Source organism: Apium graveolens, chromosome 5 (assembly GCF_009905375.1).
Source record: "Apium graveolens cultivar Ventura chromosome 5, ASM990537v1, whole genome shotgun sequence".
Taxonomy (NCBI): Eukaryota; Viridiplantae; Streptophyta; class Magnoliopsida; order Apiales; family Apiaceae; genus Apium; species Apium graveolens.
In genome coordinates, this window is record NC_133651.1 from 11,231,601 (window position 1) to 11,245,045 (window position 13,445).

The following is a 13,445-nucleotide window of genomic DNA, read 5'->3' on the forward strand; positions in this document are numbered from 1 at the left end:
ATCCTGTTACCTTATACTCAATTCTTTCCATATCTAGTGGATTTCCGGGAAAAATCAAAGTGTTCGGAATTGGATTCTGACGATCTTTACATACACTTATATGTCATATAGAGTGCCAATAAAATCTCAGAATATCTATAAAAGAACCTCTACATAGAGTGGCATGAAAAGTTTTCTCATTCAGCATAATCTGCAAAATCACTATTCATAAGGGTTTCAAAAATTTCCAAAATTTGGGGTTATTACAAAAGGTGAGTCCATGGATATCACCTTCAGAGAAGCAGATGCCCGATGGGTACATTATCCCCACAATGATGCGCTGGTTATTTCCATCCAAATAGGAAGCAAGAACGTCCATAGAGCCTTCGTGGATAATCGAAGCTCGGCAAACATCCTCTATTACAGCACCTTTAAAAAGATGGGACTACCTGATCAGGATATGTCTGGGGAAGACTCGTGGGTCTATGGTTTTTCAGGCGCAGGAGTTAGAGTCATGGGGTCGATTCGGCTACCATGTACTCTGGGGGAAAGCCCATTGTCGGTAACAAAGATGCTTGAATTTAAGGTCCTGAATCAGGAATCGTCCCACAGCGTGTTATTGGGACGACCTTTTCTGCGGGAGATGAGAGTCATCACTTCAATTCATCACTTAACTATCAAATTTTTAACGCCAAATGGGGTGGAAAGTATAAAGGGTTCCTAGTATGACTCTCGGGAGTGCTACAGGCAAGCTATGAAAGGCTTTAGAAAAGACTCCCATGCCGAAGATACTCCGGACGTAGATCGGGAGAAAAGCATTGAGCAACCAACCGAGGAAATCCGAGTCCACTATTATGTTGAGCAAGAAGATGAACATCCCTCTGAGTTGCCCCCGACAATGTTGTACTTGGAAGACGCAATCAGAATTGAGATGTTGGAAGAAGAGGAGGCGATGGATACCATAGTCCAAACAGATTTCCATGGGGAACGTTTAGAAGGAAGATTCGATGTTTTGCAAAGCCTCCAACGGGGTGATGCCCTTCCCCCTGCAGGAGCACCCTTGCCCGCAAAACTGTTAGGTCCCAATTTGTTTGTAGAAGGGGGGGTTGAATGCAAACAATACCGTTTCGTCAAATAAAATGCGGAATAAAATTGTGAAACAAAATTCAAGTTAAATAAAACTTTTATTAAACTTGAAAGGTGTTACAACTACGGTATCGATTACAAGGGATTAATCTCAAATCAATTATTACAAATTTAGAATAAATTCGACATGAACTTTTTCTATTTTTGTAATTAAAAGATCAAATACTAAAAGCGATTTGAGATTAAGTTCTAGGGATTTTAATCCGCTAGATTGATATACAAGAACAAGATAAGTAATTCTAGTGGTTTGGATTTAACATTAACAAACTAGAATATTTGATCTTGAATAAGCAGAGGAATGATGAAATATTTTCTTTTGTTTTCTGCTGTGTTTTCTTGTTCTGTATCTGCTCTGTTTTTGCTCAGTTGATAGTTGATATTGTCTTCTGCTTCCTTTTAAATCAATCACAGCCGAAGTTGTTGAGAACTGGTGTGACAATCTATTTGAGCTTGAATGACTTTCGGTGAGACAATCTATTAGAGCTAGGAAGACAATTAAAATGAACTAGCAAGACTTTCGGTATGACTATTGATTGTCATACCGATTGTCATAGTAGTACAATTGAAATTGTTTTTCTGAATACATAATTGATTTTAATCTAATTTGAAAATTCTATCAATACAATTAACTGAAATAGCAAGACATTCGGTATGACTATCAATTGTCATACCGATTGTCATACTAGTACAATCAGTTGTCTTATTTAGAATTATCACAGATTTTAATCAATTAACATTCTGAAAATCCTTAATATTAATTCTAAATTAATTAATCAATTTAATTCAATTAATCAATAAATTAATCCTTGCAGATATAATTTATTTTCTTAATTAAATTATATGATTTAATTAATTAATAGAGAATTAATACTAACCCTGAGCAGCATCCATTCTTCTGACAATCTTCTTAAAGTCTCTGAGACTTATGAATCAATTCCGTCACTTCAATGCTGACACTCGATGTACTGTCTGGTTCATGAGTGACTAACTTTCGTGACGTTTCTTCATGTCTTGACTTTGTTGTTCTGATTGAATCCTTGTAATAAATGATACCTTGACGAGATCTCTGTCACTTGATTAAATCCACGATCTTGATTTATATCACTGAGGCATGATCAAATTCTTGAACTTCTTCCAGTGAATCTTCAAGTCTGCAGATGAACAATGTTTCTTTATTCTTTGACAGATGTTACTTTGTGAGATCTCTCTGATGCTTGATCCACTATTTACTTATTACATTCTTATTTGAGTTGAGTTAAATACTCGAATAAACGAGTAGGCTATGACATATGCCTTTCAATCTCCCCGTATTTGCTTGTTAGACAATAACAACAAATACCTAGAGGATAACTCAACTAACAAATAAGAAAAAGATATAAACAGTAATGTAAAGTAAATAGCAGAAAAGTTCTGGATTATATTTAACATTTTCCAGATTCCAAATGAAATTTACAAGTGAATACAAGATAGATGTTCCTCTAGCCTGAACATATAACTACATTAGACTATCTTGATTCATAACGCTCTAATCATATTACATTGAGTTTTGAGCTAATTGACTTTAACTGTCTTCTCTTCTGACTTCACCTTCTTCTAAATCTTGAAGCAATTCCTTGTCAAAAACACGATCCTTTTCTGAAGTGAAGCTTGCAGGTCTGACTGGTTGAACTCCAACTGTCTTCAACTTATTCTTGAGTTGATTGTACCTTTTAACATTCTTCTCACAATAAGCTTGAATCAAGTCAGCAGCTTGAGTCTTCAACATGGATGAATATCCAGCAGTTCTCAAATGATGTTCCATCCAGACCAGATGCTTAGCTGAGTAGTCTTTAAGAGATTGTACATCTAGCTGACAGATTTGAAGACAATCAGACTTAAAGAATCTCACTTGATGAGGATTGTTGACCACTTGAGGACTAGCCCTGCTGGCAAACTCTTTAAGCCTTTCCCGAAGAACTTCATTCAACTCTGAGCTTCTTTTCACTTTGTTTAAAAGAACCCAAATCTCTGACAACGAACGATTCTCAAATAGATGAAGTGACACTTTGAATGATCCTTCACTCTGACAATATACAAAAATGCTCATCTCATTTAGGGATCTATCAAAAGCAGCTGTGATCCTTGAAACTTCAGTCTTGATAGCATTCATGTACATGTCATTGTTAGGATTTGAGATTTCCAGCTTGTCAAGAAGATGTAAGAACTGCCTATCATTGTTAGTGCATAGCTGAGGCATATCAAGTACTCTCCTAGCTTCATCCCACTTTCCACCAATCTTCAGTCTGACATCTCTTCTCCTTTCTTGAGCTTTAATGTCATGAAGACGTTGCTTTTGAAGAGTTTCTGTTCTTTGAATGTCTTTTCTCCTGTCAATGATCTGAGAGACCTTCTTAAGTTCAGCTTCTTTTCTTTGCATCTCTGACTGCTCTTTCTGAAATTCTTTCTCAAACCTAGGATCCACTGTATCTTCTTCTTCCCAATCTTCAAAATCACTTTCTTCTTCAGCTTCAAATAACCCATCTTTATCTTCCTGAACTGGTTCAGTGGGAATGTCAAAAATATCGAAGTCATCCTGTTCTCCACTGTAGTAGGCATCATCAGCCTTTCCTTTATCTCCAGCAGAAGTATCTTTTTCTTTCCCTTTGGAACTACTCCCTTTCTTCTCCCCCTTAGTTGAGGGATCCTCTGCTGACTTTCCTCTGAAACCTCCACCACTTCCAGAGCCTGATCCTCCACCAGACGGTCCTTCAAAATAAGCTTTTTGTTCTTCATTAGGGCAATGAGAATTCTTGATCATGTAATATAAGTGCTTCATGCCTTCATTTAGATGTTCCATGCCCGTCTCTATCTTTAGAAATCTTGAGTTGTTCAGTGAATGATTCATCTCAACGAGGTCTTCAAGAGAAGTCATTCTTGTATGTAGGGAGCAGAAGTTGGATATGTCATCAGCTGATAAATTTGGAGTGTCCTGAATAGAATTGAGCTTTGGTATTACAGTAGTCTTTAAATCTGAGATGTCATTCCTTATGATTGCAAGCTGATTGTCGACAGAGGTGGAAGAAGAAGACCGTTCAACCACTTGTGCTTTAAATGCTTGAGCTTCAGCTTGACTTTTAGCAAGTTCTTCTTTCAGTGCAGCAATCTGAGCTAACAGGTTGACAGTATCAGTGTCTGTGTGTGCTCTCACCTGAAGTTCACTCGTATTTGGTTCACTCATCTCACGTGCATGTGTTTCTCTCAATATGATTGCTCGTGAGGAGTCTTCCAATTGCTGTCCTTGGGTACCTGCATTAAAAATCACCCTAGCCTCTTCAAGAGAGGTCAGTGGTGGTGCAATGGGAATTCGCGAGTCCCGATCCTCAGTCAATGCTATCAAATCTTTTGGAATAGATGTCTGAATTGCTTCAGGGATAGATTGACCGAGTTGCCCTCCACTTTCTCCAGATAAATCTGCGAGTGGAGAATCCCATAAGGGAGCCAGAGGTGTTTGATCTGGGAGGGGAGAAAATGACTCTATTAAAGATGGCGGAGAGTCAGATTTTCCCTCTGAAGCATGTGACTGCTCTTCTGCCGTAACTATGGCAGGCACTGTAACCGACACTACGTGCACTCCTCGCTGGGTGTCCTGAGTATTATCTGGGGAAGTGTATGGTTCCATTGTGAGTAATGGAATTGTGCTTGACTCAGTACAAGATGCCATGGCCCGATGGCGAATTTCAATAGATGCATCCTGTTGAGAGAATGCCTCTAGTAACTGTTCATTGGCCATTTCAAAGTCCATGTCCTGTTGGGAGGACAAGGATGGGCTTTCAGATGCCTCAGAATAGGTTTTTCTTTTCTTAGGAGGAGGCAGAGCTGAGGGTTCACTCATATTTAACATTGCACTACTTCCTAGTAATCTTCTGGGTAACATTTTAGACAGTGGGGGAGAGGGTGAGATAGAATGAGACTCTATGTTTGGCTCTATGACCTGGGATTGAAGCTGTGGTTCTACAACTTCATGGTCAGCCCTATCAACCACTGAGGGTCTGTTAACAGAAGTAGGAAGAGAGTGAGAGTGAGGAGTTACTACCTGTAATGGAAGAGCCTGGGTGGCTTGTACCACTGGAGCTTGAGGTTGCTGTTCATGGCCGGGTAGATTAAAAATAGGTAAGGGAATATAATTGGCCATGAAAGCAGATACAAGTACTGGTACTTGCATAAATTTGAAGGTTGTGTCTTGGCGAGTGTAAATCTTTTTGCTAACTGGTGGGGGTTCGGTTACAGCCGAGTTAGCAAAAAGTGCTTTGTGTTCAGGGGTGAGTAGATGATCTGCTATGAGCATAAGAAAACGAGCATAGTAACATGATACCCTACGATTTGTAGAATGATCACGTAAAGCAGAAGTTAGACGTCTCAAGAGAATGGGAAAAAGTAGTTTGCCAAAATTGATCCTTTGATTGAAAACAACCGCAAGACCAATATACTGCAGGGTGGAAGTAATGTTATGAAAATTAGATTTTGTGCAGTTGGCAAACACTTTGGAAAGAGTATCGAAGAATATATCCCATTCAGACACCAAATTCGATTTAGAAAGTTTGGTTAAATTGATCACCCCCTGATAGTGAATGGCATTGAAAAAATTTGTGATATCATTTTCAGAGGGTAAATTACAGAAATTGTCTAGTGGAAAATTTAAAGCACGATTGACGACTGTTTCATCAACTACATACTGTGTGTTTGCGATGGTGAATGAAAAAGATTTTGAATCATCGGCCACAGTAGAAGTTGTGCAAATCAGTCTAAGTAGATCGACGTTTAAAATCACATTTGATTTAATAGCAGAGCTAACAATCGAATGATCATTTAAAAATCTAATCCAAGGCTTAAATTTTTCAACATCACATTTTTCCGGATTGAAATAACCAACTTGATTATGCGCGACAATTTGGAAATTGAGAGCCATTTTTTTTTATAAAATAATAATAAGACACAAGCTTTTCAGAATTTTAAGAATAATATTAAGAAAATTCGAATTAATTAAATTAATTTAATAATTCGAATTAAATTAATTATAATCGAAAAATTTAGACAGAAATGTATCTCGTTAAAATTCTTAACTCACAAGCACAATTTTGATAAACCAAAAGACACAAATATGATAAGTTTTTTATAATAACTTTTATTTTTTAAGAAAATTTCAGCAGCACTTCTTTATGTATATACTTGTATGTATATATCACAAAGTGATGATTAAGAGTGCTGAGTAAAAACTCGAGCAAAGAAATAATTGGATTGATGGTTTTGTTCTTGTTCGAGGAGAGAGAAGAGAGTAAAAGAGAGTAAAAAAAAACTGTTCAAATTTTTGAGAAATGAAACTGCTGTGATGGTTTAAAACAATACACAACACACGCTTATATATGACAGCTGGTATGACAATCCGGGATTGTCATACCGATTGTCATACCAGGCAAAAAGAAGGAAATGAAACAAATAAAATAAACAACTGGTATGACAATCTGATAGTCATACCGATTGTCATACCAGTACAAAATAAAACAATATAATTCTGATATTAATTTTATTACTGGCATGACAATCAATAGTCCTACCGATTGTCTTGCCAGTTATAAAATTAATCTGATATTAAAATAAGCAATCAATATTACTAAAATGACTTTCAGCAAGACAATTTCAATTGTCTTGCCGATTGTCTTTCTAGAATAAGATAAAATAAGCATAACAGATTTATATTTTCATGTTTACTGAAATGATTTTCAGCAAGACAATTTTAATTGTCTTGCCGATTGTCTTTGCAGTAGAAAAACAAAATGACTATGTACAGACAACTATTAATGTACTGAAACTTTATTACAAAATAGTAAAACTGAACTAAATACTTAACATTTTTACAGAAAATAAAGACAATATTTCAGAATTAATTATTTTTATTCCAAAAATAGATTTCTGTTGAATTTTAGCAAATAAAATTCATAGAAAAATATTTTTAGAGGGAATAAAATATTCTGAGATATTTTAAATTAACAAGTAGAGTAAATAACATAGATAAGATAATATATATAACATAGAAATAAGCAAGAAATATGATAAAATGATAAAATAAATTTGCAAATGAATTTTTCATTTATGAAAAATTCATTTGTAAATTCATTCAAGAACAGATTCCAGATATTAATTAAATTAATCACAAAAACTATTTAACATGCCCAATTTACCAACTAATCTGGTAAATGTGGATTCGTCAAGTGGTTTAGTGAAAATATCTGCTATTTGTTCTTCTGTTGGAACAAAAAATAGTTCAACAGTACCATTCATGACGTGCTCTCTAATAAAATGATACCTGATGTCAATGTGCTTTGTCCTCGAGTGCTGCACAGGGTTGTTGGTGATGGCTATTGCACTTGTGTTGTCACATAAAATAGGAATCTTGTTCAATACAGAGCCATAGTCTCGTAGTTGGTTCCTAATCCACAAGATCTGAGCACAGCAGCTTCCAGCAGCAATATATTCAGCCTCGGCCGTTGAGTTGGAAACTGTTTGCTGTTTCTTGCTGTACCATGAGACTAGCCTGCTTCCTAAGAATTGACAACTTCCTGAGGTGCTTTTCCTATCAACAACACTTCCTGCATAATCTGAATCTGTATATCCGACAAGGTTAAAACCAGATTCTTTAGGGTACCAAATACCTAGATTTGGTGTTCCCTTAAGATATCTTAAGATTCGTTTAACAGCAACGAGATGAATATCTCTAGGATCCGCTTGGAACCTTGCACATAGGCATGTAGCATACATAATATCTGGTCTACTTGCAGTAAGATAGAGTAACGAGCCAATCATACCTCTGTAGCTTGTGACATCTACCTTAATGGAGTTTTCACATGGTCCAAGCTTGACAGCTGTAGTTGATGGAGTCCTTGCTGATGCAGAGTCCTCTAGATTGTATTTTTTGAGGAGTTCCTTGAGATACTTGGATTGACAAATAAATGTTCCATCTAACCTTTGATTTACTTGTAATCCAAGAAAGAACTTCAGCTCTCCCATCATGCTCATTTCAAACTTGCTGTGCATTAACTTAGCAAATCTCTTACAGAGATTATCATTAGTAGACCCAAATATTATATCATCCACATAGACTTGGACTAATATAGTATCATTCTTATGTTTTTTAGAAAAGAGAGTTTTGTCTATGACACCTCTAATAAAGCTATTTTCAATAAGAAATTCAGAGAGAGTGTCATACCATTTTCTTGGTGACTGTTTTAGCCCATAGATAGCCTTGAAAAGAAAGAAGACAAAATCCATATGATCTGGATCTTCAAAACCAGGAGGTTGCTCCACATATACCTCTTCATCCAGCTTTCCATTCAGAAAGGCGCTCTTGACATCCATTTGATAAACTTTAAAGTTTGAAAATGCTGCGAATGCCAGAAATATCCTGATGGCCTCAAGTCTAGCCACTGGAGCATAGGTTTCATCATAATCAATACCTTCAGCTTGAGAATACCCTTTAGCTACCAGTCTTGCCTTGTTTCTTGTAACCACACCATCTTCATCTAGTTTATTCCTGAATACCCACCTTGTACCAACAGCTTTCTTGTGTACAGGCCTAGGTACCAGTTTCCAGACTTGTTGACTTTCAAACTGATTGAGTTCATCTTGCATAGCAATCACCCAATCTGGATCAGTTAGTGCTTCTTCAATTTTCTTAGGTTCCATCTCAGAAAGAAATCCTGAGAACAGACACTCATTTTGAGTAGCACGTCTAGTTCTGACTCCAACATCTGGATCACCAATAATCAACTCAAAAGGGTGAGCTTTATTCCAGACTGTCTGTCTTGGAAGATTTGATCTTGATGATTCGCCTTGAAATTCATTGTGATGTTGTGTCCTACTAGATGATCCTTCAGCATCTCCCCATGAGTTGTTGCCATGTTGACTTGAAGATTCTCCGTCAGTAGCAGTGGTATCTCCATTGTTTCCAGAGTTTCCATCACTATTACCTTGAGTATTATCAGGATTAACCGGTTCTTCAACAGCAACAACCTCGGGTTCTTGACCATGTTCTGACTCTGAATCTGACGTATCATCAAACTTCAGTTTCTCAGAAGGATCTTCAGTTTGGATACTAGGGAGTTTAGTGTCATCAAAAGTAACATTGACACTTTCAGTTACTTTGTGTTGATCAATGATATACACTCTATATGATCTTCTTCCATATCCAACAAAAATACCCTCATATGCCTTTGCCTCGAACTTACCACGACGATCATCTCCATCCTTGAGTACGAAGCATCTGGCACCAAATACATGAAAGTATTTGATAGAAGGTTTCTGTTCATTCAAAATCTCATAAGGAGTTTTCATGAAGTCTTTGTTGATTAGAGTTCGATTCTGAGTATAACATGCAGTATTGACAGCTTCAGCCCAAAAGTACATTGGAAGACCTGATTCATTTAACATCGTTCTTGCAGCTTCAATCAATGTACGATTCTTCCTTTCTACCACTCCATTTTGCTGAGGGGTTCTAGGAGCTGAAAATTGTCTGGTAATCCCTTTGTCTGTACAGAATCCATTTAGAAGTGCATTCTTGAATTCTGTTCCATTATCTGACCTTATTGCTCTAACAGGGACGTTAGAATCTAACTCAATCATCTTGATATGATCAATCACAACTTGTGGTGTTTCATCCTTAGAGTGAAGAAATAAAACCCACGTATACTTGGAATAGTCATCAGCTATCACAAGACAGTAACACTTCTTTGACATAGAAAGGATATTAACTGGACCAAATAAATCCATGTGCAATAATTACAGAACACCAGTTATGGAAGATGTGTCAGTGCCTTTGTGACTTGCTTTCTTTGACTTTCCTTTCTGGCAAGCCTCACATAGTCCTTCTGGAGAGAATTCCAGCTGAGGCAGACCTCTTACCAGTTCTCTTTTGACAAGAGAATTCATTGTCTTGAAATTGAGATGGGAAAGTCTCTTGTGCCATAGCCAACTCTCATTTGACGATGCTTTTGCATAGAAACAATTGACTTCAAGATTGCTTCCAGAGTTCATGTCAGCTACGAACAGATTTCCTTTCCGTATTCCCATTAAGGAGGGTTTTTCACTTTTCTTGTGCAGAATCTGACACTTCAGCTTGTCGAATAAAACATTGTAGCCGTTGTCACAGAACTGACTAATGCTAAGCAGATTGTGTTCAAGTCCTTGAACAAGATATACATTTTCAATGATAACATTTCCAGCTTGCAAACAGCCATATCCCTCCGTTAAACCTTTGCTGTTATCTCCAAAGGTAACCACTGGGCCAGCTTTCTCAACCACATTTGATAGCAGGGCTCTATCTCCGGTCATATGTCTTGACGATCCACTGTCAAGAATCCACACTACCGGTTGTACCTGTTTAATGCCCTCTTTTCTTGACGATGAGGTGCTTGCATCACTAGCCATGAGAGCAAGATTCCCAACTTCTTCGTCTTCACTGTCAGTATCATCCCAACTTCTTCCCTTTGCCAGGTACGCCCTTTCAGATTTACTCTTCTGATTAGAATCATAAGAGTTCTTCCTTGCTTGTTTTGGCTTCCTGCATTCTGTGGCAAAGTGTCCCAACTCATTACAGTTGAAGCATCGAATGGTGCTTCGATCAACCATCCCTGTTTTATACCCACCACTGCTGGTGTTAGAGGATGAAGATCCACCTTTCTGGAATCTGTTGTAGTTGGACTTGTACTTGAACTTGGGATTCCTTTTGAATCTGACATTTGAGAATCTCTTGACAATCAGGGCCATTGACTCATCCTCCAATTGCTCCAGTTCTTCCAAGGAATAAAAATCATCTCCTGATTGATTTGTAGTAGGAGAATCAAATTCAGCTACTATCACATTATCTTCAACCTTGGAGGACTGTACCATTCTATCTGACTGTTGAGATTGTTGTTGATATAGTGGTAGTTGTTGTTGTTGTTCATCAGCTACCAGAGCAGTAGACGTGCTGACCACTCTTCCTTTCCCGTAAACTTCCTTCTGCTGAATCTGCTCCAACTCATAAGTCTTTAACACACCATATAGCCTTTCCAAAGAAATCTCACTCAGATCTCTTGCTTCTCTTATGGCAGTGATTCTATGTTCGAGATGAGTTGGCAGTGTTAAAAGGAACTTTTTATTGACCTCCCTGATGGAATAGTATTTCCCATTAATGTTCAGGTTGTTGATCAATGCATTGTACCTCTCAAACACTTCAGTGATTCCTTCTCCTGGGTTAGATTTAAAGTATTCATACTCAGAGGTTAGGATTTCTAGTTTGTTCTCCCTAACTTCCTCTGTGCCTTCATTAATAATCTCAATAGTTTCCCAGATATGTTTAGAATCTTTACAATTCATCACATGTCTGTTCATTAGGGGATTAAGGGAATCTACTAAGATTAATTGAAGGCTAGCATCCAGGGAAGCTTCTTCTATTTCAGCAGGAGAGAAGTCCTCAGGATCCTTCACATACGTTCTCGCTTTGGTGATCACCACATCATTCTCTATTACCTCTGGTTCAATAACCATAGGAATTTTTGGACCCTTCTTCAACACTTGCAAATATTTGGGATTAGCAACCTGTAAAAACAGTAGCATCTTCTTCTTCCACATCACATAATTTTCTTTATCGAAAAGTGGAATTTTAACGGTTCCAACTTTTTGTGTAGTCATTATGAATTTTTGAGTGAATAAAAATTCAAGAAGTGAAAGAAACACAAAAGTCTAGGATCTAGATTTGTACGTTAATCAGAAGGCTCTGATACCAATTGTTAGGTCCCAATTTGTTTGTAGAAGGGGGGGTTGAATGCAAACAATACCGTTTCGTCGAATAAAATGCGGAATAAAATTGTGAAACAAAATTCAAGTTAAATAAAACTTTTATTAAACTTGAAAGGTGTTACAACTACGGTATCGATTACAAGGGATTAATCTCAAATCAATTATTACAAATTTAGAATAAATTCGACATGAACTTTTTCTATTTTTGTAATTAAAAGATCAAATGCTAAAAGCGATTTGAGATTAAGTTCTAGGGATTTTAATCCGCTAGATTGATATACAAGAACAAGATAAGTAATTCTAGTGGTTTGGATTTAACATTAACAAACTAGAATATTTGATCTTGAATAAGCAGAGGAATGATGAAATATTTTCTTTTGTTTTCTGCTGTGTTTTCTTGTTCTGTATCTGCTCTGTTTTTGCTCAGTTGATAGTTGATATTGTCTTCTGCTTCCTTTTAAATCAATCACAGCCGAAGTTGTTGAGAACTGGTGTGACAATCTATTTGAGCTTGAATGACTTTCGGTGAGACAATCTATTAGAGCTAGGAAGACAATTAAAATGAACTAGCAAGACTTTCGGTATGACTATTGATTGTCATACCGATTGTCATAGTAGTACAATTGAAATTGTTTTTCTGAATACATAATTGATTTTAATCTAATTTGAAAATTCTATCAATACAATTAACTGAAATAGCAAGACATTCGGTATGACTATCAATTGTCATACCGATTGTCATACTAGTACAATCAGTTGTCTTATTTAGAATTATCACAGATTTTAATCAATTAACATTCTGAAAATCCTTAATATTAATTCTAAATTAATTAATCAATTTAATTCAATTAATCAATAAATTAATCCTTGCAGATATAATTTATTTTCTTAATTAAATTATATGATTTAATTAATTAATAGAGAATTAATACTAACCCTGAGCAGCATCCATTCTTCTGACAATCTTCTTAAAGTCTCTGAGACTTATGAATCAATTCCGTCACTTCAATGCTGACACTCGATGTACTGTCTGGTTCATGAGTGACTAACTTTCGTGACGTTTCTTCATGTCTTGACTTTGTTGTTCTGATTGAATCCTTGTAATAAATGATACCTTGATGAGATCTCTGTCACTTGATTAAATCCACGATCTTGATTTATATCACTGAGGCATGATCAAATTCTTGAACTTCTTCCAGTGAATCTTCAAGTCTGCAGATGAACAATGTTTCTTTATTCTTTGACAGATGTTACTTTGTGAGATCTCTCTGATGCTTGATCCACTATTTACTTATTACATTCTTATTTGAGTTGAGTTAAATACTCGAATAAACGAGTAGGCTATGACATATGCCTTTCAAAAACATACTGAAGAAGTTGATGCCTCTACTACGCAAGGCGCACCTCTTAAAGGGGATGCACCCTCTCTACAAGAAAATGAGATCTATGATTCGCCTAACTTGGATCCCCGGATACCAATGCCGACGGAAAAGATGGGGCCAGCAGAGGAC

General features: G+C 36.7%; 1 protein-coding gene across 1 annotated transcript; it reads left to right on the forward strand.

Moving 5' to 3' along the window:
* The first annotated feature begins 259 nt into the window (after nt 1-259).
* LOC141659796 (uncharacterized) lies at nt 260-703 on the forward strand. Its single transcript, XM_074466723.1, has one exon. It carries the CDS (start codon nt 260-262, stop codon nt 701-703), a length of 444 nt encoding a protein of 147 aa, XP_074322824.1.
* The last annotated feature ends 12,742 nt before the right edge of the window (nt 704-13,445 follow it).

What these genes read in the sequence shown, in the direction of transcription:
- LOC141659796 (XM_074466723.1), top strand. Translation starts at nt 260, where the DNA reads ATGGATATCACCTTCAGAGAAGCAGATGCCCGATGGGTACATTATCCC.